Source organism: Sorex fumeus, unplaced genomic scaffold (genome assembly GCF_029834395.1).
Source record: "Sorex fumeus unplaced genomic scaffold, SorFum_2.1 ptg000093l, whole genome shotgun sequence".
NCBI lineage: Eukaryota > Metazoa > Chordata > Mammalia > Eulipotyphla > Soricidae > Sorex > Sorex fumeus.
In genome coordinates, this window is record NW_026606150.1 from 6,910,158 (window position 1) to 6,932,490 (window position 22,333).

The following is a 22,333-nucleotide window of genomic DNA, read 5'->3' on the forward strand; positions in this document are numbered from 1 at the left end:
AATGGAGACGTTACTGGCACCCGCTCGAGCAACTCGATGATTAACGGGAAGTCAAGTGATCAAGTGATTTATTTATTTATTTATTTATTTTGCTACCACCCAGCGATGCTCAGGGCTTCCTCCTGGCTATCACTCAGGAATTATTCCTGGTGGTGCTCAGAGGGCTATACGGATTGCCAGGGATCGAACCTGGGCCAGCCACGTATAAGGCAAGAGCCCTGACCACTGTGCATCTCTCCGGCCCCTACAATGAGATTCTTCAGGGGGCATCAGTTAAACATCAGGAGGTCTATTCAAAAGAAGCAAAGTGTTGCAACTTGGGGAGCATATGTTCAGGATGAAAAGGGACAAAGTTGGGGTGTGTTTTTTCTTTCTTGATGGGAAGAAGCTGAAGTTGCTGATATAAGCTGAGCTCCCGATGCAGTAACTGGTTTCTGAGTCTCAGGAGCCCGAGAGGGGCAGACGGCTCCTTCGCCTGCTGGACCCCCGGCAGGCCCAGCTCTGGGGTCTACAAGTGCTCACTGGAAGGTGACCAAAGGTGGCTGCCGTTGGCCAGGCCGAAGGTCTTTGTCATAGTTTGAGGTCTTTGATTCCTGATGACACTGGTCAGGCCATTTTCCCGTGATGGTTTCCCAGCTCAAAAGCAGGTCAACACAAACGCCTGTTGCACCAGCCCTGGTGTCTGTGGAGACACTTCCCCCCCACCCCCGGGGGATCCTCAGTGTGACAGAGAAGCTTGCTAACAGGCTCTGCTCCCTGCAAGAAGGGAAAAACTGAGCTTGCCAGAGAGAATTGCTAATAGCCCACCGGACTCAGTCACAAAGTTGGCGGGGAGCGACCAGGAAGGTATGTGTTACCCCCAAAGTTAGAAATTATTTTTATTTATTTTTTATTATTTTGCTTTTTGGGTCACACCTGGCAATGCACAGGGGTTACTCCTGGCTCTGCACTCAGGAATTACTCCTGGCGGTGCTCAGGGGACCATATGGGATGCTGGGAATCGAACCCGGGTTGGCCGCATGCAAGGCAAATGCCCTACCCGCTGTGCTATTACTCCAGCCCCCAGAAATTATTTTTATTTTAAGGTCAAACCCGGCAATACCCAGGGAGTCTTTCCTACGGCACTCAAGAGTATAGTGAGGAAATGCCTGGCCTTGCGTGCTGCCAACCCGGGTTCAATCCCCAGCACCTCAAAGGGTGCCCTGAGCCCCGCCAGGAGTGGTCCTTGAGTGCAGAGCCAGGAGTCAGCCCTGAGCACCGCCAACCATGACCCCAAATAAAAATACATAGAAAAAAAAAAATCCCATCAGAATCTGAAAGTTTTCATTTCAGCTTTTTTTTCCCCTTGGGGACTATACCTGGTGGTGCCCAGGGATTTTTTTTTCTTTTTCTTTTTTTGGGTCACACCCGGCGATGCACAGGAGTTACTCCTGGTTCATTCACTCAGGAATTACTCCTGGCGGTGCTCGGGGGACCATATGGGATGCTGGGAACCGAACCTAGGTCGGCTGCGTGCAAGGCAAATGCCCTACTCGCTGTGCTATTGCTCCAGCCCCCCAGGGATCTCTCTTGGAGGTTACTGGGGTCACCAGTGGTGCCAGGGATTGAACCCAGACAAAGCGTGTGCTCAGCGCATTGCACCATCTCCCCAAATACCTGGGGGGCAGGGGCGGGGCCACACCTGGCAGCGCTCCTGAGCGACCCCTGGTGGCGCTTGGGGAAGCACGCGCGCAGCCGTACCCCGACTGCCGTGCGCTGCCTCGGGCCCACTGGGGGTCTTCTCCGAGCATCCTGGGATGGGAAGGGGGAACACCCCGAGCCTGGCCATGCCTTTCACGCAGCTGAGCTTAGGACAGGGCCCGAAGGTGGAGAGACTCCCCGATCCAGGCCGCCTGGCCCGCGGAGGGTGTTCCCTTTTCGCTTCCTCTTTTGGTTTGGGGGGTCACAGCCAACAGCCCTGCCGGGCCCTCCTGGTGGTGGTCAGGCCCCCCGGGTCGCTGTGCCGTCTCCAGCCCCGATGGTGCTCTCTGGGGCTCTGTTAAGAAAACCTTTACGGGGGGGGGGGGTCATACCCGGGGGTGCTTGAGGAACCACGTGGTGGGGGGAACATTCCAGGTGCTGGGAAAACTTAAGAAGAAATTAAAGGTGAAATGGGGGCGGGGTTTAACAGCTGGACAGTGTCCCCTTAAAGGGCAGGCTCATCCTGCTCTTTCCCCACCCCCTGCAGCCCGCCAAGACTTTTCTGGAAAGCAGGAGTTACGTAGGAGAACCAGCCGCCTCCAACAAGCCTGGCCTGTCCGGTCCTGCACACCCGCGGGGCAGGGCAAGCACAGGTGTCCCCTCTTTTCACAACGGGAAACTGAGGCCCAGGCCAGCACTGCACTGCTTTCAGGGAACCCTCACAGCTGGTGGCCCTGGCTAGGAGAGACACCTCAGCCACCAGTGCCCGTGGCCCGGAACTGGGGTTGGGACGCCTGGTAAGGCTTTAATACGCTTTGGGGCGCACTGGCACCTCTCCTGGTCATGGGGCTGCCGGGGCTCGGGGGAGCTGACCCCACGGCCTGGACACGGCTCCTGTGCATTGGTCCTTGTCCTTCAGAGGCCCTGTCCACCCCTGAAGCCCTACCCAGCCCTGCCTGGGACCCAGGCACTGAGTGTTGGGCAGCCCTTGGCCACAGCCCCATGCCATGCAAGCTTACTCAGACTCCCCTTCCTGGGACTATCTGATAAAGACTGTCCCCGACGACGTCATCCCACCCATTGGGCTCTGGCAGATCAAAGCTGCGCAGTGCAGGAGTGGGGGGCCCCAAGGGGGTAAGGAGAGGGGAGGCCACAAGCCTCCGGGGTGCTGTGGAGCAGGAAGTGGGGCAAAGGTCGCCCGGCGTGCAGGTGCCAAGCCCTGCCCGCCTTATCTGGGAGCCGTGTGGGCGGGCTGGCGGGCAGCTCCTGAAAAGTGCCCTGCGGCCCCAGAGCGGGGTGTGGGGACGGCGGGAGGAGGGTGCTCCCATCCCGTGGGAAGCCTCCCGGGCAGCACCCATAGACTGAGAGGCTCCCTGGAGTCGCCAGGCCCCCACAGAACTCTGCCCTCCAGGGTCCCCAGCAGAGGGACCCAGGGGACGTGTGGCCCTAGCGACGTCCCCTCCAGCACCTGCAGTCTGTTCTTTTCCATGGGGGGGGGGGTGGTCACATTTGGCGCCCCCGGGGGCTTTGGGGTGCAGCACACAAATGCACCCCCCTCCAGCGCTTTTCCCTTTTGATTCCTGGGCCACGCCCGGCAGTGACGTCCTTCCTGGATGTGCCCAGGGCTTGCTCCTGGGGGGGGACCGCATGGGATGGCGGAGAGGGACCCTGGGCTGGCTGCATTCCCTACACTGTCGTATCACTCTGGCCTTATTTTTATTTGGTGTGTGATGCAGGGGTCACCGGGCCCCCTCCACAGTCTGCCTGCCCCTCTAAGCCAGATGCCCAAGTCCAGAGGAGGGACAGGCGTGGGGGTTCTGGCCCCTTGGGGCCAGGGACACTAAAAGCATGGTGACCGTGTGGACAGTGGCAGAGCCCTGGGGCCTCAGGCCACACCAGGGGGCTACTGGCTGGGTCCGGCAGGGCAGGACGCAGCTGAGCTACAGGTGTGTTCCGGCCGGGTGGGCCCAGCAGGTGTGTGTGGGGGGAACAGGCCACTTGCCCAGGGCAGCTGTACTCACCCCCGGGGCCGCCCACGCCCGCAAACCCACTTCACAGAGATCAGGTGCCCTCGCCTCTGCACTGGCTTCTCTGTAAGCAAACAGCGGCCCTGACCCCAGTGGGCCCCCAGCCTGTCTCTGCACCCTGCGGGAGCTTCTTCCCCATGTGTCCGGCCCAGGGGTCTCGCAGAGCCCATCCGTCCTGGCCCATGGAAGCAGCTCTTTCTACCTTGGGCTGCTGGGGCCAGGGCCACGCTCTGCCTGTGAGGGGCACCTGTCCCCGGACCCCAAGTCCCCACGAGAGTGGGTTTGACCCTCCGTGGCAGGTCCGGGGGCCAGAGGTCACGCGGGGTCTGCTGGGCTGAGGGTGAGGTCACTGACCTGACTGCTGATTCCGGTCTCTAGGGGCACCTGGTCTGTGCGGGCAGGGTCAGCGGGAGGTAGGGCAGCCCCACCCAGGTGTACCCCCTAGAGCTGGCTGGTGGCACCCAGGCAAAGTCCACACCAGGCCTGAGAAGAGCCTACCCCATCCCCACGCTGCTCCCCGCGAGCCAGGACTGCCCCCTGCTGGACACAGAGGACAGGACAGGGAGCCCACACCCCTGGGGGCCCCTGGAACCGCCCCTGAGCCCCTTGGCCCCCCTGCCCCAAACAGGACAGAAGTAACCAAGGCCCAGGTGGCACTGCAGAGTGTGTGGCGGGAGTCCCCGCCCTGGGGGGGAGAGAAAAAGGCAGAGCGCCAGGGACAGGGGAGGAGCCGGGCACAGGCTGACCTCACCCACCTCGCCCCGAGGAGGAATCTGGATCCTTCCAGCGCCCCCACCCCCCTCCCCCGGTGTGCTCTGGGCTGCCACCTGCCAGGGTGGAGGGCAGCCAAGACACAGGCCGGGCTCACACAAGCGTCCACTTCCGGCCCCAGGAGGCTGGGCCTGGAATTCTTTCTTTGTTTTCATTTTGTGAGGCCACAACCGGCAGGGCCTGGGGTCCCATGGGGCGCCCGGGATGGACCCCGGGGTCTCTGCATGCACAGGCCCCGCCCGTGGTCCTTCCCAAGGTCCTTCCCAAGGTCCTGGGGGCCGCTGTCCGTGACGGTCCCGTGCCCACGACACTGAAGCTGGTTCACGTTCCCACGGGAAGGGTCAGCACAGGCGCGGGGCGATCTCGATGCTGTTGATGCGGAGGACGGTCTGGGGGTTCACGATGACTGCCGGAGAAAAGAGGGTCTCACACCCACGCCTGCCCTGGGCTCGGGAGCTGGGACACACCAGCCGCTAGGGCCCTGGGGCCCTGGGCCTCCCCGACTCACCCCTTCCCCAGCCACAGGGGCCCCCATCCCCTCCTCTTGACCCCGAGGGCCAGATCCTGGCCTCTGCGCCTCCTGGCCAAACTGCCCCCACCCAACCCCCTCTCCCCACCCCAGAGGTGGCAGGTGGTGCCCCTGCAGGGGGGCCCAGGCACTCAGGAGACCAGGCCACACCCCGGGGCCTCAGCACCCCCTCCTGCCCCCGCTTCCATGGGGGCGGTCTCAGCAGTCTCAAGGTTACGACCGTGACACGGGGACCAGGAGGGATGAACGGAGAGGGAGGAGTCTGGGGAACCCCAGAGAGGATGGAACTAGGGTGTGTTTCGGTCCCTAGCACCCTGCCCAGCGCAGCCCGGGGCTTCTGCTGCTTCTCTGGGGTGCGACTGTGTCTCTGTGGGTGTGTGGATTCACCCAGACCCCTGTGGGAGACTCAGTCCTGGGCCTGCCTCAGGCCCCCTGGGGTCTCCTGCACGGGCCGTCCCCGCCCTGCCCCAGCAGGCCCGGCTGCTCTCTCCACTCACTCTTTTTCTTTTGGTAGTTTTTCCTTTTCCTAAACTTCATGTTGATTTTCGGCCACGATTCGGTCTTTTCGATGATGGTGGCTTCCACGCGGACGAGGTCCCTCCTGCAGAGGGGCACGGTGAGCAGCCGCTGGTCCCCCCGACGGCGCCCTGCCCTGCTCACTGGACACGGGGGGGGGGGGGAGGGGTGCTCCCCACAGACACCCGAGACAGGCACGGGGGCAGCTCTCGGGGCCCCCAGCGGGACTCGGGGCTGCTCCTGCCTCTGTGCTCAGGACACAGCACAGCGCATCCAGCCCGGCGTTCCGTGGGCAGAGCCTGTGCTCAACACCCGTGTCCGGAGACTCACACGCTGGCCACCCCCGCGCCCCCTTGTCCCATGCCAGGAGCCTCACCCCAGGAGCGGTTTCCCGAGCAGCGTAAAATTGTCAGCCCCGACCAGCAGGACCTGGAAGAAAAGGCAGTGGCCGGTGAGAGGCCACGCCCAGCCTAGACGGGGCGCCCCTGGCCACGGGAAGGGAATCACTGTCTGCCCCACGATTCCCCGGCAAGAGGGGACACGGGCTGGACACGGCCTCCCTCGCTGCCAACTCCACAGAGACACAGGCACCGGCCTTGAACCCCTCCTGCCTCGCAGAGACGCGCCCTCCCCCCCCACCCCCCCACCCCCCCTCCGTGCCCCTGGGTCTGGCCGTGGGTAGGGCCGGCTTGGGGACAGCCCCGCACCCCCCCGGCAGCCGCGGCCTCACCTTCTCCAGCCGGATCCGCTCCCCGCAAGACACCTCCAGCTCGTTCTCAATCAGGATCAGGTCCTCGGACGTGACCTTCCACTGGTGGCCGGCAAAGTGGACCACGGCAAAGAGCCGGCCGTACTGGCCACTTGCGATGAGCTCATTCACCATCTGCACCACGGCTGGGGGACGGAGCGACACCCCCCGGCTGAGCAGGCGGCACTCGGGGCAACGCTCCCCGGGCTGGGAGACCCTGAGCGGCCACAGCATCCCCGCTCTTCCTGCACCCATGTGCCCACGCACAGCAAGGCAGGACGGGACGCCCCCACGCCCCTCCCCCACCTACTCTGAGGCGTTCAGGGGACAGCTGGGGCCCACGGGGCACGGGGGTGAGGCGGGGGCGGGAGGACGGGGCTGCCTTTACCGGCGTGATGGCGCGTCTCCTCGGCCGGGTCTGGCAGAACCACGGCGGGCCAGGGCGGTGAGCTCAGGGATGTGGGGGGCACATACCTGGAGGGACAAGCACGCACGTGTCAACAGGCGGCACGGGGCACAACTCAGGGTACTGCCTTCCCCGGGTCCAGTGCCCGGACCTGTGATTCCAACCCCCAGTGCCCTATGCTTCCTCCCGGGGGGCCCAGCGCCTTCAGAACGCGCAGGACACGCCTCTCTTCCCTGCACCACCCTCTCTCCGCACTCTGGAACGTGCTAAGGATCTGAGAAAAGGTCAGATTTTCCAGAAGGGCAAGGAGACGGCTAGGAGGGTCACACGAGAGCTTTGCACAGGGCGAGAGTGACCCCAGCCGTGAGCTGGGAGCAGCCCTGGGGCACAACCCAGGAACTCAATTCAGATCAAACCTGAGAGTTCTCCCAAACCCCAACTTTTTTGGGGGGGTTCACATTGAATGGTGCTCAAGACTTATTCCTGGTGGTGCTGGGTCGGCCACATGCGAGGCAGGTGCCTTCCCTGCTGGTCTATCTCTCCAGTCCTGAGGTTGGACTTTCCAGCCAGTCCACTGACAGGGCACCCCCCAGGCTGCACGGGGGTCTTACCCGGCTGGGAACGACCTGCTCGGCGAGCTGAAGCTTCTGGAAACGGGCCACAGGCAGGCTGAGGAGCAAGAGACGGGATCACTAGGGGCCTCGTGGTCTGGACCCGCGCTGGGTCAGGTCGGCATCGCGTCTCCCAGTCCCCCCTAGCCCCCCAGCCCGCCTCTTCCTGAAGCTCCGCCCAGCGCATGTCCCACATGACCACTCTGTCCCTCTGAGTTGCTGGGCAGTTGGGTGATGGGCTGAGCCAGTTGCTACTGACACACACACACACACACACACCGACAGCAGCGAGTCCGCTGCCCTAACCGTGACACGGATGGGCTGCAGGCGGGGGCACCTGCACACAGCAGAAGGGGACAGGCACCTTCAGGGACACGGGGCCTCGGGGGCGGGGCTTCGGGAGGAGGCGGGGCAGTGCTGGGGGCGGGGCGCCAGGAGCAAGTGGGCGTGGTCTCGGGGGGCGTGGCGTGGCTGGGGGCGGGGCTTCGGTGCAGCGCCCTGCAGTTGGGCTCCAAGCAGGGCTCACCCCTGCTGGCACCTCTGCGGCTCACACGCCCCGTTCACACCTTTCATGCTCAAGGGCAGGGTGTGCTGGAGAGAGTATTGAGCTGGGCACTTGCTCCACACGCGGGGGGCCCGGGTTGGTCCCCCACGCCACTCGGTCCTCGGAGCACCCAGGCCCGGCACCTCCAGGTGTGACCCCTAAGCCCAAAGCAGGTCACCCCTGAGCAGCCCATCCTGGGGTGGGTGCCTGGGTTTGGCCCCAGGCTGCTCCTCGGGCAATTGCATCAGGGCAGTGGGCCCCCAAACAGGCCGGACCTGGCCACCCCGCGTCTCATTGGCACCCCCAGTCCTGACCGACGCCCCCCCACACTCCTTCTGCTGCTTCTCCCCAAGTCCCGCCCCGCAGGCGATGTCCCCATTCTCAGCAGCACCCCCCCCCGTGGTCTCCCCAACCCTCCCCTCGCCCCTCTCTCCAGCGCTCCCCGCCTCCACCCCCTGGCTGCCTCATCTTTCCGCACAAGGGGGGGGGGATCCTGGCCTGCGACCGCCCTAAAGCAGCTAATTCCCCCCAGGGCGGCTGACGGCCTTCTCCAGGGGCCCCCGGAGGAGCCTTCTGCCCGGCCCCCCACTCTCTCACCCCGCGCAGGACAGGGCAGTGGGCAGGCAGCGCCCCGGGAACGGGCTGCAAGGGCCCCCTCCTGCTCCCAGGGCCCCACGGCAAAGCAGGGCGAGAGTGCTCGGCCCCCGCGGGACAGCCGGGGGCTGAGTCCAGGGGGACGGAAGGCGGCAGCCACGCTGGACGGGCACCCCGTGTCCCCCGGGGCGCACGGGGGCGCCGTCCACTGCCTGCTCCGAACACAGATCGCATCCGCCCTGCTGCCGTCCGGGGGCTCCTGGGGGTGCTCGGGGTGGGGGGGAGGCCACGAGGTGCCGGGGATGGAAGCTGCGGCCCCCACGCGGGGGTCCCGCCCCCGGCCCGCGACAGCCACGGGAGACGTGACTGCCCGCTGCCGAGGGGGCAGCGCTTTCCCGGGTCGGCCTCCCCCGGCGCGGGGACAGCGCCCGAGCCCGCCCGCGCCCCCGGCGGCCCTCCGCGTGGCCCCCACCCACGGCCAGCGCGAGCCCGGGACCCCGCCTCCACCGCCGCGCGGGGCCTCGGGGCGCACGGACGCGCGCGGCGACGCGAGGGGCTCGGCTCCCCCCGCCCCGCGCCCCGCGCCCCCCGGGGCTCACCCGCTGCGGGCCCCGACGCCCTCGGGATGCGGCGGCCGCACGCCGACGCCAGCCGCGCCAGGGTGACCGGCAGCGCCGCGGCGCCCCTGGCCGCCGCCATCTTTCCCCCGACCCCGACCGGAAGCGGAAGTGGAGCCGGCGCGGACCCGGTCCGGCGACGCACCGCGCCCGGCCGGAAACACCGGGAGGTGAGGGTAGTGGGGGGCGGTTCTCCACGCTGCGCAGAGCCGGGCCGGCTGCGGGCATCGCCGGACAGCCGCGGCCATGGACTCGGCGGCCGTGGAGGGTTTCGTGGCCAGGCAACTGGAGCTGCTGGAGCTCGAGAGGGACGCGGAGGTGGAGGAGCGCAGGTAGGGCCGCCCGTGCCCGCCCTGCCCTGCCCTGCCCTGCCCTGCCCAGGCCTCGGCTTCACCCGCCCGGGCCAGGCTTCGCGCTGCCGCCCCATCTCTGGTCCCCACTGGGACCCCGGGGACGTGGAGCCGGAGCCCGAGGCCTGGGGGGACCGTCCCACCGAGGCAGCGCTGTGTTTGTTTTCTTTTTCTTTTTGGGTCACACCTGGCAGTGCACAGGGGTTCCTCCTGGCTCTGCACTCAGGAATCGCTCCTGGCGGTGCTCCTGGGGGACCCTATGGGATGCTGGGAATCGAACCCGGGTCGGCAGTGTGCAAGGCAAACGCCCTTCCCGCTGTGCTATCGCACCAGCCCCAGCGCTGTGTTGTTTTGGCCTGATGCTCCCAGGTCCTGCGGGTGCCTCCCTGCTGTGTGGCCTCAGGCCGGGGTGCTCCCTTCTCGGAGCCTGTGTGCTCCCAGGTGACGTCTGACCCATACAGAGGTGGAGGCATTTGTACCTTAGCTTCTCACCAAGCCACCTGCCTAGCCGTTGTCCCCCACGCCCCCCACCCTGGAGGCCGGCACCTCCCAGGGCAGCCCCCGAGTGGGAGGGAACAGAATCCCCAGGCACCCCGTGTGGTGGCAGGGGCAGGGGGTGCCTGAGCTCAGCTGCCCCAAGGAAGCTAGGAGTTGGGGGGGCTGGGGAGGAGCACTCCTGGATAGGGAGGAGGGGCAGCCGCAGAGGGGCCCGGGGCGTCCACGCTGGAGCCATCTCTGGGCAGAGTGACATGACCTAGTGGCACTCCCAAGTATCGAAGGGGCACTGAGACGAGAGGTCAGTGCCCAGCACCCGGAGCACAGCTGGGAAGCACTAGTAGCATCGGGATTTGGCCGCAGGCTTTGTGCTGCTCATATTCCTGGGGGTGTGGGGGAGACTTGGGTGAGGTTGGAGGCCCCCCTGCCCTTGGGAACAAAAGGAGCCCGTTTGTTCTGGCTGTGAGCGGGCAATCACGTCCAGCCTCAGTGTCCTCCTCTGTACAACAGGCGTTGTTCCTGCCTGCCATTTGGCGGTGAGGCTGAGGGGAGCTTCCTAAGCCCCTGGGAGGAGCCGGGTCACAGGGACATTGGGGTCTGGGTCTGCATGTGGGACCCTGGTGCCCTGGCCCTGGCTACGGGATGTGGAGGCCAGCGGGGGCGGAGGCATAGGGAGTCCCGGTCTGCGTGACCCAGGTGTGACCCGGGCCACCGGGGTGGGCTGGCAGGGTGGAGGGCTCAGGTCGGCCACAGCAGAGGTCCGAGCCTGGGGTCCGGTGTCTCCAGGAGCTGGCAGGAGAGCGTGTCCCCGAGGGAGCTGCAGAGTCGTGGTGTGTGTCTGCTGAAGCTGCAGGTGTCGGGCCAGCGCACGGGTCTCTACGGGCGGCTGCTGGTCACGCTGGAGCCGCGGAGGGGCGGTGCCCCGGTGCTGCCAAGCAACAGCTTCACTTCCGGTCAGTGGCGTGGGTGCTGCTCTTTCTGGGAGGGTCCGGGACCTGGCAGGGGTCTCTTCTCTGGGTCCCCCAGTGCCAAGAAGGGTGTGGAACCAGCCACTAGCTGCGTCGGATTCGTCTTGCGGGGTTCAGGACTTCTGTGGCCCACCGCCCACTCTTCTTTGTACTTTTTTTTGGGGGGGGAGAGGTCACACCCTGCGATGTTCAGGGTTTCCTCCTGGCCTTGTGCTCAGTAATCGCTCTTGGTGGGGCTCGGATTGAGCCTGGGCTGGCCCTGTCCCTGGCCAGTGCCCTCCCCCCCCTACTCTCGCTCCGGCCCCAACGCCGCCCCCTCTTCTAAATCACAATCACAAATCACAAATCATCCTGTTATTCGTCGATTGCCTCGAGCAGGCCCCAGTAACGTCTCCTTCATCCTAGCCCTGAGATTATATTCAAGGCTCTTTAGGAGAATGAGACCCAGCATTGTTACTGGTATTTGGCATATTTGGTACGCCAAGGGGAGTTTGCCAGACTCTGCCGTGTGGGCAGGCTACATTCGGTAGCCTGCCAGTTTGTCCAAAGTAGGAGTGAGATAATAAGATGTCATAATAAGATGTTGCGGCCTCTTCTAAAAAGCCAAACCAAACCTTGCAGCACCCTGGGGGCACGTGTGTGGCCCCGGGCTCCCCCCAGCGCATGGCCCAGCAACCCGGATTGTGCCCCGGCCTCTCCTGCCCCCGATGGGGCTGCCGGGCTCGCCTCAGACATTGACGTGTCTTGGTGCAATTTTCTAGGCCGCTGACTTCCGGGTGGCATGACATAGGCTGGGTGATAAAGCTGAGTCCCGTTCATTGTGGGCACAGGGACATCTCCTGCCCCACGCTGTCCCCAGGGCAGCCCGTTGATGGGGGTGCAGGATGCCACTGTGTCCCCATGGGAGGGCAGGGCCGTCGGAAGTGGTGCCTGGGCCACGGATCAGTGGCAGTGGCGCTGGACCTTGGCCTGGAGCCACAGAGGGACGGCTCTGTCCACTCCGGCTGTTCCAGAAAAGTCTCTCATCCAGCTCTGGGGTGACCGAGCCTTCGATTTCTCTCCCTGAGACCGAAGGGACCCCGGGAGGTGGCGGGGATCCCCACAGTGCCTGTCCCCAGCTCCACGCGAGTGGGCGGGTGCGTCCGTGAGGGTTGTAACGGGGTGAGAGTTGAGAGGGCATCCCGTGACCGAGAAGAGGCCACTCGAGGGTGTTGCACGGCTGTTCTGGGGTCTCTGGGAGGTGGGTGGGGATCTGTGAGCGGGCGTCCACGCAGGGCGCCGTGCCTCCAGGAGGGGGCAGTGTTCTGCAGGCCACAGGGAAGCACTGGCCCTCTGTCCTCCGTGCTCCAGGGTCACCTGGGGTGTCCCCACCATGGGCTCATGGTCCCCCTCAGGCCATGCCCTGCCCACCCATTTCCAGTCTGAGGAACAGTTCCCCGGCCCCTGCAGCTGTCCCCCTGCTGCGTGGCCTTTCCTGAGAGTCCTGAGTGCTGACCTCTGAACCCGGGCCCCTGCACACAGAGGAGCCTATGGGTGCAGGGGCGCCAGGCCAGAGCCTCCACCCCCGGGGTCTGCTCTGCCCGAGCCTCGTTCCCGTGTCCGGTGGCTGGTCCCTTGCCTTGGGCCCGTCACCCTATAGGGTTTGGGCGTTGGCTCCAGCTGCAGCCTGACTGGTTTGGTTCCCTCGGGACAGTGGCCAGTGCGTTTGTGCGTGTGAGGAATTGGGGTGTCAGGCCGCTCACGCTCAGGCAGGTGGAACCGAGTCTTTTTCTGTGCAGGTGACATCGTGGGTCTGTATGAAGCCCAGGGGGACAGCCCGCTGGCCACGGGGACCCTGACCCGCATCACCTCGAGGTGCGTCACCGTGGCCTTTGACGAGTCCCAGGACTTCCAGCTGAGCTGTGACCAAGAGCACAGCTACCGCCTGCTGAAACTGGCCAATGACGTCACCTACCGGCGACTGAAGAAGTAAGTGCGTGGGCTGGAAGTCCCCGGAGGACCCGGCCAGCCTCCCTCGGAGTGGCTCCTGGCGCTGCCCTCGAGCTCCGGGGTCCCGGGGACTGTGGGTGCAGGGGCCTTCGCTGGTGCCCCAGCCTCCCCGCCCTCTCTCCGTGCAGAGCCCTCATCGCCCTGAGGAAGTGTCACTCCGGCCCCGCCTCCTCGCTCATCGACGTCCTCTTTGGGGGGTCAGCGCCCAGCTCCTCCGGCGAGCTCTGTAAGCACGGGCCGGTGGGAGCGTGGGTCTGCGGGGTGCTGTGGGCACCGCGGTCTCTGTGGAGCAGGGGCTGGGCCCTCTCCCACGGGGCCCCCTGCTGGCTCCCCCTGTGCCCTGAGACAGGAGTTCTCTAGCCCCGTGGGCTCTGAAAACAGGCGACAGCCCATAGTCCTGGTGCTGGCGGTCTCTCGTCTCTGGGCGTAACGCGACCCCTCTCTGGTCTACACATGTGAGACGGCTCGTGCACAGGACCTCGGGACTAGAGCCTCAGAGAAACTCGGGACAGAACTCGAGGCGCGGCCGCCTCTCTCCTTCCACACAGGGAACTGTGTCCACACATGTGTACACACATGCACAACCACTCACTCTCACGCTTTCACACACTCACATATACGCTCAGTCAAATACATGCACACATGCTATCACAAGCATACATACATGTGCGCGCTTGTGTATACAGTCACATGTACACACAGATGCACGCACATACATGGCCACACACATGCATATGTGTGCTCCATGCTCACAGATACAGTCACATGCATACATGCGCTCACCCATGCACACACACACACAGGCTCGGCCCCACACACATATATGCACACTCATACAGGCATGGACCACACAGTGGCTCTCGGACAGGACACTGACGTGTTCTGGAACTTTCTTGGTCTTCCCTGCCCCTGAATCTTGTCCAGCAGTGTCCCCTCCTGCTGACCCTGGGTTAGCACAGCGCCTGGGGGTGGTCAGCAAACCAGGGCATCTGTCCAAGCCTGAGAAGCCTCCCGGGAGCGGCTTGTGCCTGACCGAGCTCTGGGTTCCACCCGGAAACGGAGCAGCAGCGGAAAGGTTCCATCAGTGGCCTCTCTCTGCTGTCTGGACAGTTGGGGCGGGGGGAGAGGGTACCCCTCCCCGTCACCTCAGCGGCCCTCGCCCTTGCCCACGACCCTGGCCCACGGCTGCTTTCAGAGCATCTCTGTCTTGCCACAGGAGCCTGCAGTGACCAGCAGTTCCTCTGGGTCACCCCTGGCTTCGGGGAGGGACCCCCCAGCAGAGGCTCACGTGACCTCAGTCAGATCTGTTCTGGAAGCAGCCGTGCCCCGCACAGGGCCGGCGCACTCCCAGGAGAGCGTTTGGGGCGGGTGTGAGACGTCGCTGGCCTTCTGCTCTCCACAGAGCCGCCACGCTCTGCGGGCTGCAGGGGGACCCTCTCCCCCCGCCTCACCCCCACACCTTCCCTGCAGCCCCACTGACCCTTGGAAACGCCTCCCTGGACGCCTCGCAGCAGGAAGCCGTTCGCTTTGCCCTGTCGCAGAAGGAGCTGGCCATCATCCACGGGCCCCCTGGCACGGGGAAGACCACCACGGTGGTGGAGATCATCCAGCAGGCGGTCAAGCAGGGCCTGAAGGTGGGTCCCGGAGGGTGGCACGCGTGGCCCAGCCCCGGCGCGATCTGGCATCTCCGCACGGAGCCATAGGCCAGGCCCACTCTGGCGGTTGGCAGCAGCTCGGGGCTTGGAGGTGGTTCTGTGCCAAGAAGGGTCCCGAGACCTCTGGAGTGCAGCAGCTGGGGACCCAGGCCACCCACCCCGACCTGCAGCCCCGGGCCAGATGTGGAAGTTCCAAGCGCTCCCAGGACCTGGGTGTGCCCTGAAGGCTGGGGCCTCCAGGCTCCACATTCTGGCCCCAGTGCCCAACTCGGGACTCCCAGGACATGCCATAATATTGCACATTATTGTTTATATTGGGTGTTTTGGCGGGGCGGGAACCCTCCTGAGGGGGTGCAGGGAACCTAGCGGCCAGTCCTGTGGGTCTCGGCCCTCTGTGCAAGATGTTTGGTGCTGGGGTCCGAGGCCACGATCCTCGTGGGCTGCATTGCCAGGACGACCAGGCCTCACCTGGTGACGCCAGGGGTCCTGCAGCACAGGAGATGTGTCACAGCTGGTAAACGCTTTGGGAACACCAGTCTGAGCCCATCTGCAGGTCACATTTCTGGGGTGCTTCCTGTGGAGCAGGACCACTGGGTCCTGGGGCCAAATGTGTGTGGGACCCCAGTCCCAGAGGCCGAATGCCATGGGGCCTGGTGCTGAGCTTGCAGACACGCCCTAGGGGGCGGCAGGGACCCTGTCCTCTGGCCAGAGCAGAGCTGGTGGCAGGACAGGGCATCCCGGCCAGGTGCAGGAAGGTCCCTATGCATGCCGGCCACCACTGCCCCTGCCTTCCCCTGGGCCCTGCACTGCAGTGCTGAGAGCATAGATTCATGGGTGAGTCCTTGGCGCTGCCCTGCCAGGCGGGGGCAGTACTGGCCGGGGTGTCGGTTGTCCCCTTGTTGGTCCTGGGGCCAGGCCCCGTGAGTCCAGCCAGCCTCGCTGCTCCGGGGCACCTCTGTCTGCCTGAGGGCCACAAGCGGCCTCGTTCTCGGACAGGCCGGAACCTGCCCACCCGCCCCTGCAGGTCCTGTGCTGCGCGCCCTCCAACGTGGCCGTGGACAACCTCGTGGAGCGGCTGGCGCGCGGCCCGCTGCGGCTGCTGCGCCTCGGGCACCCGGCCCGCCTCCTGGACTCCATCCAGCAGCACTGCCTGGACGCGGTGCTGGCCCGCGCCGACCACGCCCGCATCGTGGCCGACATCCGCCAGGACATCGACCGGGTGCTGGTAGGGCCCGCATCCCCCCCCTCCATCCCCCGACCCCCCGCCGGCCCGGCCACCGGGCGGGCGGGCGAGTGTCAGTCTCCGGGGAGGAGGGGGCGGGCCGCGTGCGTGGCCGGGTCGCGGGGTCCCGCAGCAGCCTGGCCCGCGCGGACCCCAGGGCGTGTCTCTGGCGCCCCCCGCAGGCGGGCAGCAGGAGCGCGCGCGACGCGCGGGAGAGGCACGGCCTGCGCGGGGAGCTGCGGCTGCTGCGGCGGGAGCTGCGGGAGCGCGAGGAGGCGGCCGTGCTGGACAGCCTGAGGGCGGCGGACGTGGTCCTGGCCACCAACACCGGTGAGAGCGCCCTCACCGCGACGGGAGCTCCGGGGATGCCCGGGGTGGAGGGTGCATCCCCCACCCAGCGGGCTTCCGGGGAGCGTCTGCCTGGGTGGGCGCGCGAGCTCTTCTGTTATTTTCAGCTGCTTTTGTTTAGGGGGCCGCGGCCCGGCGGTCCAGGGGGCGCTGAGGAGGGGGGCTGCCCCCTGCGCCGCCTGACGACCGCGGGCTCCGATTCCTGCAGGGGCTTCCCCTGACGGCCCCCTGAAGCTGCTGCCCGAGGGTCACTTCGACTTGGTCGTCATCGACGAGTGCGCCCAGGCCCTGGAAGCCAGCTGCTGGATCCCCCTGCTGCAGGCCAGGAAGTGCGTCCTGGCCGGGGACCACAAGCAGCTGCCGCCCACTGTGGTCTCTCACAAGTACGTCCGCGGCCCCGCCCACCATCTCGGGCCCCGCCCACCGCCTGCCACAACTCTGCCTTGGCCCCGCCCACCGCCTCACTGTCCCCCTGGCCCCGCCCACTCGCAGGCAGGCCCTTGGCCCCTCCCACTATGAACCACAACTCCACCCTCGTTCCCGCCCAGTCACAGAGGCCCTCAGGCCCACGTGCTGTGTCGTGGCCCATGGTCCTGCCCACCCCAGGCCCGCGACCCCGCCCACTGCCAACCACAACTCCACCCTTGGCGCCGCCCACCCTCTCATGGTCCCTTGGCCCCGCCCACTCACAGCCAGGCCCTTGGCCCCTCCCACTACCACAACTCCGCCCTCCCGTGTGCTGTATCGTGGCCCTGCCCGTGGCCCCGCCCACCCCAGGTTCTCGGACCCGCCCACTTCCTATAACAGCTCCGCTCTCAGGCCCGCCCACTCAGCTCCGCCTTCAGTCTTGCCGCCCACGGTCGGCTCACAGATCCTCAGTCCTGTCCACTGTCTCGGCCCCGCCCTCTCCCCACCCACTGTCGCCTTGGGGGGCCTCTGCCCCCGCCCATCCGCTGTCCTCGCAGTCCTGTCTTCTGCCCTTCCCGTCACTGTGCCTCCCCATGGGTGCACCTGCTCGATGGGCATGCTCGGCCCTCTGGTGCCAGAGCCTAGATTGGGCTCGTGGAGGTTGGGGTGCGAGGCCCTGGTCCTCCAGCACCCCCCAGCAGGCGGGCTGCTCTGCTCCTTCCCCCAGTGGGACCCCTGGGGCGCCCTCATAGTGCACCCAGCTGGGGTGCCCCTTGGTAGGTGCCACCCAGCAGCTCCGTCCTCAGCTGCAGGGCTGTGGCAGGCCTGAGCTCATGACCCCACACTGGTCCTGGCCCCACCCAGCCCAGTCTCATCCCCCAGGTCTCATGTGGCTGGGGGGGGAACGGGTCACAGTTCCTTCCCTGCTGAGCTGTCACTCCAGCAGGGGCGCCGTGTCCCTGGGCTCATCCTCCAGTTAAATGAGGCATCGCGAGGGCGGGGGACAGGGGCCTCAGCCTTCTCCCAGCCCCAAGTGGACCCATCCACCTGGCGCCCGGGACTCTGCAGCCTGGCCAGCTCCTGGCACTGCAGCTGGTGTCGGGGCAGCCCCGACTGACAGCTGGGCACGGGCGTTTCCAGGCGTGCTGTGTTGAGGGACTTCATGAGCGTCTGGAGGTCGGGGTGCCCACGGGCCGGCTGCTGCCACCAAACAATCTCTCCCCGCGGACGCCTGATCCCAGAGCTGCTCACGCCGTGGTTTTAGTTGTGGGTGCCGTGGCCTGAGTCCCTTCTGGAGGTTTCCCCTGGGGGGTTCTCTGCCATTCAGCTCCGGGAGACACCCACATCCCTGAGCTGCTGGCCTCTCCCATCTGACCTGAGTGGACCTGCCTGATGCAGGGTCACTGGGACATCCAGACAGTCTCCCCAGCCAGAGTCTCCTCCTGCGCGCATCTGCTGGGCCACGGCCCAAGCCTCTGGTATGGGGTCCGAGCGGGCCTTGGAGGCGGGGCTGCTCAGGCCTCCCTCCGGTGCAGGGCGGCGCAGGCGGGGCTGTCCCTCAGCCTCATGGAGCGGCTGGCCGAGGCGCACGGGGCCGCAGCGGTCCGGATGCTGACGACGCAGTACCGCATGCACGGGGCCATCATGCGCTGGGCCTCCGACGCGCTCTACGGCGGCCAGCTCACCGCACACCCCTCCGTGGCCGGCCACCTCCTGCGGTGAGCGACTCCGGCCGCGCCCCTTCCCCAGACGGGCTGCCCCGGGGCGGGATTCGGGCTGGGCCTCTCATGCCGCCTCACCTGCATGCAGTGACCTCCCAGGTGTGGCCACCACGGAGGAGACGGGCCTGGCCCTGCTGCTAGTGGACACGGCCGGCTGCGGGCTGCTGGAGCTGGACGAGGACGACGAGCAGTCCAGAGGCAACCCTGGTGAGCGCTGGCACCGCACCGTGCGGGTGGGCGGGGGCAGCCTGATTTGAGGGGCCGAGGGCATTAGCCGCTCCGGCCCTTTGGCCTCTGGCCCCAAAGCAGCATCCTGAGACGGGGCTGCGTGGCGTGGAGGGCGCCCAGTCACCTGAAACCCAGCCCCTCCTGCCCCGCAGGTGAGGTGCGCCTGGTGGACTTGCACGTTCAGGCCCTGGTGGACGCCAGGGTCCAGCCGCGGGACATAGCCGTCATCACGCCGTACCACCGCCAGGTGCGTTGGGGCACAGGGAACCCCCAGCCTGGGAGGGCTGAGCACCGAGGGGGCCCGATTGGCTCTTGGCCCCGAAAATACCCGGGTCGAACCTGCCACATCCAGCTGGTTCCAGCACCCAAACAAATCTGGCCGTTTCCCCCACCCCGCCCGCTCCTGTCTGTCCCCCCCTCACCTGTCCACCTGTCTGTCCCTCTTCCCACCTGTCTGCTCATCTTTCCTCCTATCTGCCTCACCTGTCCATCTGCCTGTCCATCCTCCCACCTGTCCGTTCGCCTGTCCGTCCCCCTACCTGTTTGCCCATCCATCCATCTTTCCATTGCGCCTCTCTGTCCACCCGCCGGTCTGTCTGTCCGCCCCGCTGGCTCTGCCTTTGGCCCGGCCCAGCCCTCCCCCCATCCCTCCCTGAGGCCGTCCTCTGCTCATTGGCGCTCCTGGGGTCACTCCACACGTGGCCTCGATAGGGATTGGGGGGCTCAGTGTGGTCTCAGGGACCAGCCATGGACCTGCTGCCCCCTGGCACCCCCCTAGCGGGCTCTGGGCGGGGACTGGCTCCTGGTGCTGGGCTCGGGTGGGCTCTGAGGCTGCTCTTCCAGGTGGACCTCCTGCGCCAGAGCCTGGCGGCCCGGCACCCCGAGCTGGAGATCAAGTCGGTGGACGGCTTCCAGGGCCGGGAGAAGGAGGCCGTAGTCCTGTCCCTGGTCCGGTCCAACAGGACAGGTGCGGCGGGCGTGCTGCTCCAGAGGCCGGTGGGGCATGGGAGGAGTCCCGGGTGGGGGGCGGTGGGACCCCCCAGCCTCCCTCCCGCTCATTCGCGCCCACCCTGCAGGCGAGGTGGGCTTCCTCGCCGAGGACCGGCGCCTCAACGTGGCCGTCACCCGCGCCCGGCGCCACGTGGCCCTGATCTGCGACTCGCACACGGCCGGCCAGCACCCCTTCCTCCGGCGCCTCCTCGACCATTTCGCCGAGCACGGGGAGGTGCGCACAGCCTTCGAGTACCTGGACGACCTTGTCCCCGAAAACTACTCCCACCAGCCGGCCCAGGCCCCCGGCCAGCGGGGCACCCGGCGCGGTGCTGTGGCATCCGGGAAGCCTGCCTGCAGGAGGCGGCCCGAGCCGGGGGCCCCAGCGGGAGCCAGGCAGGAGCGGAAGAAGCCGGGCCCCGGGGCCCCGTCTCGGACTCAGCCCAGCCTCGACGGCGACGGCGCCGAAGGCTTCCGGGCCCAGCTGCTGGCCTTCGTGGCCAGCGAGCAGACGCAGCTGCCCTTCCCCGCCACGCTGAGCCCCCTGGACCGGCTGCGCGTCCACCAGCTGGCCGAGGAGTTGGGCCTGCGGCACGACAGCAGCGGGGAGGGTGCACAGCGCTTTATCACCGTCAGCAAGCGGGCGACCACCGGCCCCGCAACCCCCGCCAACCCCGCGACCCCCACCAACCCCGCGATCCCCTCCGGCCCCGCCAACCCCGTGACCCCCGCCGGCCCCGTGATCCCCGCCAACCCCGCGATCCCCGCCGCCCCCACCAGCCTCAGGCCCGCTGCCGCCCCCACCAGCCCCGCGCCCCCCGCCATCCCCACCAGCCCCACCCCCCCCAGCCCGGCTGAGGCTGAGTCCCCAGGTGCGGGGGCCAGAGGCCCTGGGCCGGCCCCGCTCGACCTGAAGGCACTGCACCAGGAGAGACTGCAGAGGGCGCGCGGCCGGCAGGAGCTGCCGGCCAGGGAGGGGGCACGCAAGGCCCCCCAAAAGAGCAAGAAGAAAGAACCCAAGGGTAAGCAAGTGCCCCCTGGGGGCAGGGTCTGGCCCACCCTCAGGGCAGGGCCGGGGTGAGGGGCCTCTCGGCTCTGCGCCCAGCCCGGGCCTTCCCCGGGTGTGACCACACACAGCCTCGCTCCCGAGAGCGGCGCTGACCCCTGGTGACCCAGGCCTCCCTTCTGGGCCTGCGACACATCAGCCCACACGGTGGCAGGAATGCCGTGTCTGGCGACCTGGGGAGTGAAAGCCCCTTGGGCCCCTCTGAAGTGCCGGGGTGGGACTTGGGCAGACGGGTGGGGGGGGGTGAGCACAGGCTGTGCAGGGCCCCCCCCCCAGCACCGACCAGGAGGTCGCCCCCCGACCACCGGGCATGGCCCCCAAACCCAAACCCATAGAACAAGAGCTTAAACCTTGTGAAGGGAAAGCCGTGAGGGGGTGCCCCCGCCTGAACCCCGGGGTGTGTCTCGGGGAACCTCCTGCCCAGGGGGTTCATGGCCTCTCCCTGGCCCCGAGTCCAGCTGCCCTTCCCAGCAGCCGAGGCAGCCCTGGCCCGTGCTCCGGCCCACTTCCGGGGGCCACCAGTGCTCCCGGCCTGATGAGTGGTGGGGTCAGGACGGGTGGGGGGCCCCGGCCGAGGGTGCCCATGCTCTCAGCAACCCTGATCCGTTGTCTAGCGCCTGGGCCACCCTTGGGCTCACGTGCCCTCCCTGCCCGGGCTCAGACCCCCCAGCCGGCCCCATCTTCCTCCCAGTGCTTGCCGGTGGCTGGGGCTCAGGTCCCACGTCCATCCTTCCGAGCTGACCCCCCGCCCCGGGCCGGCTTTTGTGCCCCGTGCACCTGACCACCCTGGGGAACCCTGTCTCGGGGCCCCGCCCGCAGCCCAACTCGCAGGGTCGTGAGCTCCACGATGGTGCGACCTGCAGTGCCCAAGACTGCAGCTTCCTCTGCCCACCCGGCCCTCCCGCAGACACCAGGGGTGCCCCCAGCACCAGGTGGGGTTCCCAGGCTCCCTGCAGACCCCCCGCGCTCACCCGACTCTCCCTCCCTGCAGGTCCCGTGGCCCCGGAGCTGCCCAGCGGGGACGACTTTGACGCGCTGATCTCAGCGGCCGTGAAGGCCGACAGCACATGCGGGATGCCCAGCTGCACGGCCAGCGTGGTGACCCTGGGCCAGCTGTGCGTCCACTGCAGCCGCCGCTACTGCCTCAGCCACCACCTGCCCGAGGTAGTGCCAGGACGCAGCCCCAGCTGCCCCCCGTCCCCACCAGGACCCACGTGGGCTGGACCGCCGCCGCTGCCCTCCCCAGGTCCCCTCTCGCCCAGAGCTGGGGCCTGGGGAGCAGAATCCGGGGCCCTGATGGATGACCAGCCGGCAGACACGGCCTGAACGCCCAGGGCCAAGCCCGGCTGGCTGCCTGGAGGAAGGGGCCCTGGGGGCGGGGGCAGTCGGGGCTGATGAGACAGGCCTGGCCATTAGAGGGGAGTGGCTGGCCTTGTCCGGCTGTGGCTGTGGTGTGGGCGGAGCCCCCCTGTGGAAGGGAATTAGGCCAGTGGCTGTGGCCGTGAGCACGTCTAAGGGTCTCTTGGCCGCCCAGCTCCTCTGTGACTGCACCGGAAGGAGCACGGCCTGCCCGGAGGGGGCCCCACGTGGGCCGAGCACTGAGTGCCATGTCCCCCCAGGTCCACGGCTGCGGGGAGCGGGCGCGCGCCCACGCCCGGCAGCGGATCAGCCGGGAGGGGGTCTTGTACCCCGGCAGCGGGCCCCGGGAGCGCGGCCTGGATGCCGCCAAGCGCGCGCAGCTGCAGCGGAAGCTGGATCGGAGGCTGGACGAGCTGAGCAGCCAGAGGCAGAGCCGCAGGAAGGACCGGAAGTGAGGTGGCCGCTGGACGCGCCCGCCCGGCACCCGGGTG

At 67.1% G+C, this 22,333-nt stretch overlaps 2 protein-coding genes across 2 annotated transcripts; one reads left to right on the top strand and one right to left on the bottom strand.

Moving 5' to 3' along the window:
* Positions 1 to 4,582: 4,582 nt before the first annotated feature.
* Positions 4,583 to 9,152, bottom strand: MRPL21 (mitochondrial ribosomal protein L21). The gene is made up of 7 exons (XM_056131783.1): positions 9,026 to 9,152; positions 7,289 to 7,346; positions 6,660 to 6,745; positions 6,254 to 6,417; positions 5,900 to 5,952; positions 5,505 to 5,608; positions 4,583 to 4,884 (listed from the first exon to the last, which is right to left on the bottom strand). Exons 1-7 carry the CDS (start codon positions 9,123 to 9,125, stop codon positions 4,820 to 4,822), a joined length of 630 nt encoding a protein of 209 aa, XP_055987758.1. The 5' UTR covers positions 9,126 to 9,152; the 3' UTR covers positions 4,583 to 4,819.
* A 132-nt stretch (positions 9,153 to 9,284) lies between these two features.
* Positions 9,285 to 22,333, top strand: IGHMBP2 (immunoglobulin mu DNA binding protein 2). The gene is made up of 16 exons (XM_056131786.1): positions 9,285 to 9,375; positions 10,675 to 10,841; positions 12,635 to 12,824; positions 12,974 to 13,071; positions 14,316 to 14,479; positions 15,525 to 15,725; positions 15,905 to 16,052; positions 16,279 to 16,453; positions 18,014 to 18,196; positions 18,288 to 18,406; positions 18,580 to 18,674; positions 19,271 to 19,394; positions 19,504 to 20,079; positions 20,236 to 20,439; positions 21,475 to 21,647; positions 22,103 to 22,333. Exons 1-16 carry the CDS (start codon positions 9,290 to 9,292, stop codon positions 22,295 to 22,297), a joined length of 2,898 nt encoding a protein of 965 aa, XP_055987761.1. The 5' UTR covers positions 9,285 to 9,289; the 3' UTR covers positions 22,298 to 22,333.

Excerpts from the sequence above, each read along its gene's own strand:
- MRPL21 (XM_056131783.1), bottom strand. The coding sequence starts at position 9,125 with ATGGCGGCGGCCAGGGGCGCCGCGGCGCTGCCGGTCACCCTGGCGCGG. Across the intron at positions 6,746-7,288 it reads AGCAGGTCGTTCCCAGCCGG|GTATGTGCCCCCCACATCCC; the intron begins GTAAGACCCCCG and ends TTGTCCCTCCAG. Across the intron at positions 4,885-5,504 it reads AAACTACCAAAAGAAAAAGA|TCATCGTGAACCCCCAGACC; the intron begins GTGAGTGGAGAG and ends TTTCTCCGGCAG.
- IGHMBP2 (XM_056131786.1), top strand. The coding sequence starts at position 9,290 with ATGGACTCGGCGGCCGTGGAGGGTTTCGTGGCCAGGCAACTGGAGCTG. Across the intron at positions 14,480-15,524 it reads CGGTCAAGCAGGGCCTGAAG|GTCCTGTGCTGCGCGCCCTC; the intron begins GTGGGTCCCGGA and ends CCGCCCCTGCAG. Across the intron at positions 15,726-15,904 it reads AGGACATCGACCGGGTGCTG|GCGGGCAGCAGGAGCGCGCG; the intron begins GTAGGGCCCGCA and ends CGCCCCCCGCAG.